Raw genomic sequence first — 10,916 nt, forward strand, 5'->3', positions numbered from 1 at the left:
CAGGAATTTGATCTTTTCTTAATATTCCTTTATCTAAACTACTGCGAATTGCCACGCGTTTTTGCCATTCCTCTTTGCTTGTGATGGTCCTGCTGCGCACGGCAGCAGCATCTTTAGCAGCCGCAAACCTGTGCAGTAGTCCCGGCCCGCTCCCAGGCATTCCCTCAAACACCTGCACGAGCCTGAGCATGGCCATCTGCTTTTTCTTTCTCTCTTAAAACTCATGCAAGATCAGGTACCTATAAACCATGATCTATAAATTCCGGCTCTTTTTATTTCTCACCCAAGCAGTTGACTTCCGAGCTGGGACCCGTTGTTCCTTGGAATTTCTTCTCCTGGCATTTTCCCCAGGTCCCTAATCCTTAGTGCTTGTCATGTCTGTCCCACGTGCTCTGAGCTGGCCAAATACTCAGGTTCACTTCTCTCATGGCTCATAGCTGTCAAACAGCTGCTCATCACTGATTCCTCCTCTGAGCTGAGTCGAGATCATGGACCTTCTAGGTTTTTCTGAGTCTTCTGTGCTGGCATAGCTCATTTTTTTTAGCTAACTGGACAGTGTTAGTTTTGCCAAATCAGCCAAATTGGATTTTGTCTTGGCAGACCTTGATTCTGCAGGCATCGCATCCGTTTGTGAACTGGTTTTCTACTTGCCAAGATATTAAATGATCACTCCACTTTGAATTTTTATAACAAGTGACAATAATTTTGTATTAGGTCATTCTTCTCATTAACAGAGAAAATAAACATGCAAGAAGTCAGACTGTTTCCTACTTTAGCTTGTTTATAATAAATGCCCCCAGTTCTTTAAACAAAGCTGATAAATCAGAGCAGCAGCAGAGACAAGCAGCGTGGTCAGTCCCAAATACTGAAAAATCATGTCAGCCTTTCTTCATCTCTGTGCCTCAGGCCAAAACATGAAGCGGACCTGCCTAAAAAGCAATTGCGAAATAGTTATATTTTGGACATTCTTATCTGATTTCTGAACTATTATCATGCATCCAGGTCTTGTTTTTGTGTCAGCTGGTTTTGTTTGTTGTGTTTGTTTGGTTTTTTTTTTAACTGCAAGGACTACAGATTTATTTTTAGATGAAAGCTCTTTTTTTTTTTTTCCAGACAATGCTCTTTACAAGCTGCATAAAAAAAATCCAAAGAGTGACAGTAACGTCACAAAACTTGGCAGCAAGAGCAAAAGTGGACGCAAACAGTGTCTCTTGCAGAAGCTGCAATCCAGATACCATGGCCTTCAGCTCTGCAGCTGGAACACGTCTCCGTTGGCCCTGGGCTCTGTCCTGCTCCCAGCACACAGCTCGTTCCCGAGCCATCAGGAGCACTTGCTTGTAGGAGAGGTCCCACGACCACAAAGGTTGTTCTCAAACCTGATTCTTAACAGCACCTCTTCTAGACAGGGTTAATGAATACCCTGGCTGCTAGTTTCTGTACTAGGTGAAGAACCTCCACAAGAATTGCTTTTCTTGGGAGAACTGGGCTTCTCTTTTGAGCCAGCAGTGTGCCCAGGTGGCCAAGGCAGCCAACAGCATCCTGGCCCGCATCAGGAATAGTGGAGCCAGCAGGACCAGAGAAGTGATTAACCTACTGTACTCGGCACTGGTGAGGCTGCACCTTGAGTACGGTGTTCAACTTTGGGTGCCACGGTATAAGGACAGTGAGCTGCTGGAGAGGGCCCAGAGAAGGGCTACAAAGCTGGTGAAGGGTCTTGGGAATAAGTCTTATGAGGAGTGGCTGAGGGACTTGGGGTTGTTTAGTCTGAAGAAAAGGAGGCTGAGGGGAGACCTTATTGCTCTCTACAACTACCTGAAAGGAGGTTGTAGCGAGGTGGACATTGGTCTCTTCTCCCAGGTTACAACTGATAGGACAAGAGGAAATGGCGTCAAGTTGCACCAGAGGAGGTTTAGGTTAGACATTAGGAAAAACTTCTAAACTGAAAGGGTTATTTAAGACTGGAACAGGCTGCCCAAGGAAGTGGTTGAATCGTCATCCTTGGATGTATTTAAAAGCTGTCTTGATATGGTGCTCAGGGAAATGGTTTAGAAGTGAGCCCAGTAGAGTTAGATAATGGTTGGACCTGATGATCTTAAAGGTCTTTTCCAGCCGTAACAGTTCTGATTCTACAATTCTCGGTGTCAAAACCCAGGACTAAAAGCACTTCGCAGAGAGTGGTTTCTCCCGCAGCCTGGGGGTTGTCCCCACAGCCGTTTCCTGGGCAATTCCAGCTTCCCGTTTGGGGACCCTCACTTTCTAGAAGCACAGGTCTGATCCTGAGCTGCAGATAACATTGCGTCTGCTGGGAACAACCAGACGCTCTGAGGTCTGAGGGAACCCCTTGGGTAAGCCCAGCGGCAACCTGTATCCACAGAAATCATTCCTGTACCGGCACGGGCATTTGGCACGGGCAGTCCCCTCCCCGAGTGACTCTCCGGGGCAATGGGCTCTGCCAGTGTGGAGTTCTCTTGAGCAAAGCCATCCGTGTTTAACCTTCCCAGGCAGACTTTCAGATTAAGTTCGCATATACTGGGAAAGCAGAGCATACAATTTACTCCCCTGTTTGACATAATCATAGGCTGTTCCAGTGCCTGGAACAATTTAATGAATACCTTAGGACGGGTTTTGCTGTCAGATCATAATACCACCGTTCACAAAAGCTCTTGCCACTGTCACCATCGCTGTGTCTGACGCTGTGACAATGAAGAACCCCCAGAGCGCTAGGTAGCGGTGCACTGATATGATAAATGAATTTATTCAACCTGTTTCAACCTGCAATGACTATGCAGAGGAATATCCTCTCTGGTCGCTCATTCTTCGTCCACGTTTTTAGGATAAAAGATTGGGGAAAGGTATTTCATTACTCCCAACTCAGCCAAGGCACACTGTCAGCTTCTTCACTCATGTTTATGCAGTGCTAAAGCTCTAGTGATGCCATTGCGCTCCTCTAATAAACCACAGGGGTTTCACAAGAAGGTTGCAGCACAGCCCTGAGAAAAAGGAAGAAAATGAGCCAGAGAGAGAGAACCATGAAGGATCGCGCTGTGAACAAACCCAGACTGCCTCCAACAGTGCTTTTTTTTTCCCCTCAGTGGTCTGAGAACCCAGAAACCTGGAGCGACGTTTTGGGCTTTCAGTGAAGCCTGTGCTGCTGGAAAGCACTTTGAAACTCGCTCCAGTTCTGGAACTTCTCGAGGTGACGGGCCAAGACCTCAGAGATGTGCCGAAAGGAAGAGCTGAGAAAACGCATTTGCATGAGACTTGAAGAAGGGTACACGAGGGGCTGATGGCAAAACCACGCTCCCTGACACCCTGAGATAACCCTGTCATGACACATGCTAGAAAGACACTGATTTTTGGGTCTTTATATGGAGAAATCTGGGGCTGACTCTAAGGTTGGTAGAAAGAGAAGGTAAATGGTGAGACCCTGCTGTCTGTTGCAGGGGGTGTTTGGCAGAGCTGCGTGTGCAGTCGGGCTGGGGAATTCCCCGGCACAGGGAAAACCTCAAGCAGAGCCTGTTTTGTCTCCGAGATGGGCTTCTGCCCTCCCTACCTCTGCCTCAGGCAACAGCCCTGCTCATGGCATCCCTCAGGCACTACCAACGCCTCGGGCACCTCTACGAGACACCACAGGACCACGCTGAGCAGAGGCGGACACCGAACCCTGGGGTGGACAAGCCCTGTTTGCAGACTCAGCCTTTTCCCCTTCCTCCTCCCTGCATGGTTGCAGCTGGGGTTTTCACTGCTTGGGTGCATCTCCAGCCCCACTAGGTTCAACCACTCCATCTGGTTTTAGCCATTCCTGGTGCTTCCTTTCAGCTAGCGATGACTTCTGCAGCCTCTCAACTAACAAGCTGCTTATTTATTCATTTAGGTATGAATTATTTTGGGCATTTGGGGGCCTTCACTTAACTGAACCAACACAGCATCACTCTTACAAGTACTTCCCCAGAGTGCGCGCGTGGGTAATACCCTGCCCTGATGGAGCAGGCTGGAGCGCTCAGCAGATTCACCATCTGATAGCCAAAACAGGAGAGGGTCCAAATCAATTTCAAGCCTGGTTTTAGAGCATTTATTCCTTTGCCACTGCACCACACGCTCGCAAAAATACCTCTGTTATGTTTTCATATAGAAATCTCAAACTTCCTCACCGCTGAAAATCAGGCATTTTTAAGTACTGTGGACCACACCAAGATATTCCAGTGGCAGGAATACCAAGATTTTTGTGCTGGAAAGTCTAAATTAGCAATGCTAAATTAGTTCATGCTGTGCGTTAGGACTAAACTCCTTGCTTGGTATTTGGAGGTGGGAAGATTCATGTGTGAGGGGAAGACGTTTAAAGCAAACAGTGAGTATGAGGCATATGAAAGCAGGGAGAGTAAATCAAGTGAAAATGACCCGATTTTCTACTGATTTATTCAATGAGTTACTGCAAGTAATTTTTTCCTTGTGCTATTTATGGGGTTTCCCTCTTCTAAATGTTACCATGGTCACTGTGGTGTAACATTAATTTGTTTATATAACCCCTGAGTTGTGCATATAGACCCAGATGTTATTTTAGAACCACTACACTTGGGGAAGATTTTTCTAAAACCTGCACATTAAAACTTCATGGAACAGTGATTTTTTACCATAACACTAATGGGGCCTCCTTCAGAGAAGGGCACAACACTAACTGTCCTACCATGAAGGGATGGTTGCTCAGCCCCACTGATGCTCTGCTCTGGTCCCTTGAATCAGCAATTAGGCTTCAGACTTTGTAACGCGCTTGTTTTAACCGTTCCATCACTTCTCTTCACACCATGCACCAGAAACTGATGGGCTTGGTTTAATACTGGATTTAATTAAGATAAGTCTAAGAGACAAGAAGCTCAAAAGCACAGTGGAAAGTATAAAACAGCATGCATTTATTGCATTTAGTCCAAATATTAGTTAACTTCCAAAAAAAAAAAAAATCTGCATTTTCCCTATAGCTTATTTTGTGGCTTATTACCAGTAAGACACCAAACCACTATGAATATTTACTTTACAGTAGCAACACAACTTCTTTGTAGCCTAATATATTACATGCAAAATACTACTTGAATCTCAACAAACTCTGGGCATGAGATGTCCAGAAATTTAACTGCATCTCAGCCCACACTAACTTTTTTTTTTTCTAGAATATAAAGCAGAATAATGCTTTACAGAAACTCGTACCATGAATGAAGCTGTCCTCCATGAAGTGTTTGTTGGTTGAAATTACTGACAATGAAGTAAAACTACTCATCGATGTATTTCAGGCTTAACAGATTGACTGATTCACAGCCCCGAGGAACTTCACCTGTTCTGTGTGAGTGGGAAGCTAAGGGCAAACATTTATCCCAACCGAGTAGAGTGTATTCTGTCTTCAAGTTGCATCAAAAAAAAAAAAAATTAAAAAAAGACCTTTTGTACTTGTTGGGTTACAGAGAGGAACAGCCACCAAGAAGGATATTCTTCCGCTTTTGGTGCTTCATGTGCTTGCAAAGCTCAGCAGAGACCTTTGATGAATTGTTCCTTTTTACCAGTAAGCGCATTATATTGGAAGTAAACATTAAAACAGTAAATGTACCTTTTACGTCATATTTCAGCTTCTCCATTTTATGTACTGGGCACCAAAACAAATCTGACTACTTTACTGAAGGTTAAAGTAAATTCACTGGCATTTCCCCCATAGAGCTTCCTTTTACAGGAGCTGCACCCGCAAGATCTCAAAATGCTGCTACAGCTCCTCCTTAACTTTAAGGAGAAAAAGACGACCAAAGAATAAGACACAGTGAGCACCAATGAACCCAATATAGTCAAATTTTAGTGTACAGAGTACTGTGACATACACAGTATAAATTAATTTCTTCTTCATTCGACCTTATGACTGTTTCCCGGATTTTTTTTTGTAGCTCGTAGTGAACATTTAACAGCATCACTCCATTGAAGTGCCACTGCTAGAGTATGTTTGGACCTCCTGTAATACTAGCACTCTTGGCAAGCTCATCTGCCTCCTAGTAGCATACTTCTGAGGGATAGATAATTTCTTCCCTTCACAACTCCCATTAAATATCGACACACAGGCCGGCACTATCACACCACTTCTTCCTTGCTGTAGTACAGTGGCCAAATGCAGTGATGCAAATTAGTCAAATTATCTTCAAAGTATTCTAACATACCTTACATTAAACAAGATGTAACAGTCATTAACAGTTTAGCACTTGTCTGGCAGTGGATTGACAGTATAGTTAAAAAAAAAATAAAAAAGATATCCTAAGTGCTATTTTACTACACTGGGTCAGGTTGCACACGTGTTTTTTGACATCCCATACACACACAAACACTTTGGTCTCCTAACTGATTTGAAGAGTTGGATTTTATTCCTTACAGGAGAAAAAAAAACAAACCCCAAACCTCTTATTTGGTTATTCTACAGTTATTCTGTAAAGTTTTGTTTGTCACCACCTAATGCATGGGTTAGCGCTTAGTCTCTGCTGCCTTCAGCAACTCCAACCAGTGGAGAAGCAGTCTTAGAAACCGTATTCCTACATTCTTAACCCAAAACCAGGCTCAAAATTGATCTTGGGTACTTACTGTAAGTGCGTTTCAGTGAGAGCACTGTATCCCTACCGTAGATGTTTCTCGCCTGCCTCCTCTTCTGCTTGGAGAAGTGCCCAAAAGCCACTCTTCCCCGCCAAAGCCCGAGTGGGAGCGCAGAGCCCTCACCAGGGAGAGCTGGGCTCCCTCTGCCCTCCCCAAAGCCTGTGCAAGGATCCAAAAGGCCTCAAAACGAGGAGGGACGCATACCCCTCTGGTTACTGACACAAACCTCCAGTCAGGAGGGTTTCTTCAAAATATTTTTGTAACGAAGAGAGCTGGCAAGGAAGAAAAATATAAAATAAACAAAACACAAGAGGGTAGAGCCCTGCCGCCGGCCACAACCGTGCCCCGCTCTCTCCCTGTGCTGCAAGAAGCCAGAGTACTCACTGTAAGAAACGTGTGGACCTTTATCCTACAAAGAAAAGCTGGAAAGGTTTCCCAGGGAGCCAGAGAGGTGAACTGGCTTAACCTCTGGTGGTGTACCTGACCACCTAGTTCCACCTGACGTTCAGATACTTCAGTTTCTGAAGCACAGACAGCAGTTCTTGACACACGGCGACTTTCAGGCTATTCTTTTTAACCCCCTGAACACTCAAAACCGGAGCAAGTATAGAAGTAGCACACATGTGAATTGCAAAGAAAGCCTGAGCTCCCCTTCAACTGGTTGGACTTGAACTTTACAAGGCTGCATTTTATAAAGATCTTTTCCCCTATATTCACAGCTCCTCTACGTTTACAATCTTGTGAAAATTATTATAAAACATTTATTGACAGTAGCAATAAACACAACAAATTTCTGTAAACAGAAATTAAAGCAGAAAATGGTTTTAAGTCATTTTTGACCAGGCAGCTGTACAAAAGCTTAGGCAAAGCAGCAGTCAGGGAGGCTGGGTTTGGAAGAATCCACACTGAGTTCAGGCGATGTCATGCCTTATTAGATCACCAAAGTAAGCCGTTATCGTCTTCAGTTTGTTATTGAGAAAATTTTGTTCTATTTCAACTTTCCCTCCCGGCCCTGCTAAGGAAGCCACCTGAAAAACAAAGAACAAAAGGCAAATCAGTCAATGCATGGGAAAGGAGGTGAACCCTCAAACCTTTTATTCACATGAAATATCACATAAAACACATCTTTGCTCTGTTAATGCTGGTGACAACGTTGCTTGGCATCTGATGCCTCTGGTCCTCCTTCCGTGTCTGCTCTTACTCACAGAAGTGGTTTGTGGCTTTCTTGTGACTGAAAAATCCCCCTCGCCCCAAGCCATGAAAATAAGAGGATGTCAGAACTAAAGATAATACTCATCGTTTCACATGCCGTGGTGAGGGGAGAGATGCTAGACTCTGCTTTGGAGGGAACTTGGCATTTGAGGCACACAGTCGCAGCAAAAAGCAAGCTGTGCTTTAAAGGTGTGAAAATCCCAAGTTTTGGGGGGAAGAGTAAAACCAAATCCCAGAATTAGGAAGCACAAAGGTTGCACTGAAAGGGTGTGTGTAGGGGGGGGAGAACAACCCAAACAAAACAACCCCAAAACCCCAAACAGGCAGAGAACCTCACAAAAAAAGTTTACTATTGCAACAACGACAACAACATGCTGTTGTGTGCACGGGAGTCGAGGGCAGGGCTGCGGGCAGCCCAGTAACTGCAGGCAGGGAGAGCCCATCAGGCAGCACTGGTCCCAGCTCTCATGTTTACGATCACTGGAGTGAGAATTTCACCGTTCACGCTCTGTCGACTGAGTCTGCTGCACACCTTTAATGCTTAACGATTACAGACAGACAGCGTTTTGCAGCGGACTTTGCATTTTGGACTGGAGCTCTCTCCTCTCCTGTTCCTACTCACGGCGCCCAGTACGACCCCTTTGAGGGACGGCAGCCGTACAGGCTACTGAGTTCTCACCAGGACAGACTGCACAGACAGAAGGAAGAGAAGAACACCCAAGCTGAGCGTTGCCTGCTTTTCTCCCCACATCGTGGGCCCCCAGGACCTGTCCTGCGGTGGGGGTCCCGGCTCCACAGCCAGTTCTGCTCCCCGCTGCTGTTTTCCCTGCCTGCTGCAGGAAAACTATTCCTATAGTTCCCAAAGAAAGCAATCAAGGTCTACAAGCCTGCAGTAGGTTTTAACTGATCTTTAAACCAAGAAGTCCGTGACGTTAGCAGCTGAAACTTAAAAGTTCAGGTTGCATTATTAACACTTCTGAACTCCTTTGAGACTTGACTCTGTAGCGCAGGTTTAAATATAAACATGCTGAACTTCCTTTATTTTACTGTAAGTAAAAAACCAGCCTACTATCAGAGGAAGTAACAGATTAATCTAAATTATACTTTGAACTTTTATTGACTTGCCCAGAAAATTACCACACTTATCTAAACCAAGCATTTACTTTTCTGTTTTGTTTTTCTTTCCTCCCTTTTCATTTTTTTGTTTCTGCAGACAAAAACAAAAGCATGAGCAGTTTCTTCATCCTTCAACTTAACGGTAATCAGAAAAAAGTCTCCACCTTCTTGTCAAGGAGGAACCTGCCACTTAAGTAAAAAAACAGAAGCTGACTGACTTATAAATAGCAGAAGAATCTGAAATTGGCAAGTGATCAGGAATGTTAATTTCCCAACTTATCTTTTCTTACTTGAAATCCTAAAAGCAGTTAACGTTGTGGAGCGATACTTTTTTTTTTTTCTATGAAGACGTTGTTTGTACTTTTAATTTACTATGAACAAAATCTGGAACGTCCCTTCCAAAAAGCTTTAAAGGTTTTGCACTTTAGAGCTAATGTTGTTTGAATATTCTGGAATATTAATTGGATTAGTCAACTTAATATAAGAATATTGAAATTACTCTCTCGAGGTTACACACTCCCGCTTTCAGGGCACAATTTGTGTCACTAACATATCTAAGTATAACTAATGCATTCATATTAAATGCAAGTTTTTAGGAAATAGTTCTTTTAGAAGACCAAGTAAAGAAAATGCTTCATCGGTAACACAGGCAAATGTTCCTCCGTTGAGGTGGCATCCACTGAAGGACATTTGAGAAATTACATATGCTGTGTCTAGTCTCTAGTGTTAAATCTGGGATAGCTAAGACTAATTTCAAATGACTACTAAAAGTACTTGATAAACCCAACGCTGACGAAAATCTAATGGGCACACGGGCATAAGCTCCACAGGGACGGATCCAGTGCCGCACTCCTCAACTCCACTCGACGTTCAGAGAAGCGAAACGCAGATCCTCTGCAAGGATGCTCATTTGTAAATTGCTAAAGGTCGCAAATTTAATTATGTAGGAGTTGCCAAGTTTTCCTCAGAAGGGTTCAGTCAACCCTGACATCTTAACAAGGGAAAGTTGTCACACACCAAGCTCCAGGAAGGTGCCAGCTTGGCAGAAGGATGCTCTCTAAAAGTTGGAAAGGATTGAGGAACGATGCTTTTAGAAAAACAAAGATGCTCACCTATTTTTAGAAATACTGACATGCATCTCTTGCAGTGAACTACAATGGTGAGTATGGCAAGACTTAGTTTCTTTAAAAAGCTGGACGAGTCCAAAATTTGTTTATTTTGCATTTTCCTGTGCAAACACAATGATTCCCTGCTGGCAGTTCTCCTCATCCTGGTTTGTTCTTTAGCCCACACCCATGTATGTGGGGGGGCAGATATTGCCTCCTTTGCCGCCCTGGGTAATTCTGCACGCGCCACAGGCTTCCCTGCGCAGAGGCAAAGGATGCAGCTTCAGTTGACGCCTCCCTGCATCCCTCTCCCATGGATGCTCCATCCTTCAGTTCAGTGACTGTGGATGGAAATAATCCCCAGTCACAGAGCATTAAAAACACATCCAGCTGCTTTGGTCTCAAGTTTAAAAGAGGGGACATCAGAAAAGAAATATGAAAAGGGAAATGAACATGGAAGATTACTTTAGGAGCACAAGTTGCTTAAGGTGCAAACTTGCTTTATATCGTTCAGGTGTATTTTTTAATTCAAAGGTTTTCCTGCTGTCCTTGCAGGTTTTTTTTTTTTAATCAAATCATCCTGAAATTCCTTTAGTAAAGTAACTTCCTATTTGTTCCAGCCACCAATGAAGGTTACTGTGGATAAAAAGCTCTATCGTAGTGTTTTCCATCCTCCAAAATACTTCTGTAAGGCATGAGAAATATAAGTTTTTTGGCTTAACAGGCAGTCACACAAGGACACTATGATTCATTTCATTTTACAGAACACTAGCAAAAGGAGGGCACCCCTCCTCTCCCCAACCAACCTAAAGGCTACGGGGGAAAAAAAAAAATCCCAGGCCACTTGGGGGGGGGGGGGGGGGGTGGGAGGCC

The 10,916-nt window shown here is 44.1% G+C and overlaps 1 protein-coding gene across 1 annotated transcript in view; it reads right to left on the reverse strand.

Moving 5' to 3' along the window:
• Window positions 1-7,353: 7,353 nt before the first annotated feature.
• The window catches only part of TGS1 (trimethylguanosine synthase 1), a gene marked incomplete at its 5' end in the record, with an annotated part of 26,852 nt that continues 23,289 nt past the window's right edge, over window positions 7,354-10,916 (reverse strand). The window contains 1 exon segment of the mRNA XM_009892791.1: window positions 7,354-7,637. Coding sequence (XP_009891093.1) covers window positions 7,521-7,637 — 117 coding nt within the window.

The sequence above is a fragment of the Charadrius vociferus genome, unplaced genomic scaffold (genome assembly GCF_000708025.1).
Source record: "Charadrius vociferus isolate BGI_N301 unplaced genomic scaffold, ASM70802v2 scaffold79, whole genome shotgun sequence".
In the NCBI taxonomy this organism is placed as follows: domain Eukaryota; kingdom Metazoa; phylum Chordata; class Aves; order Charadriiformes; family Charadriidae; genus Charadrius; species Charadrius vociferus.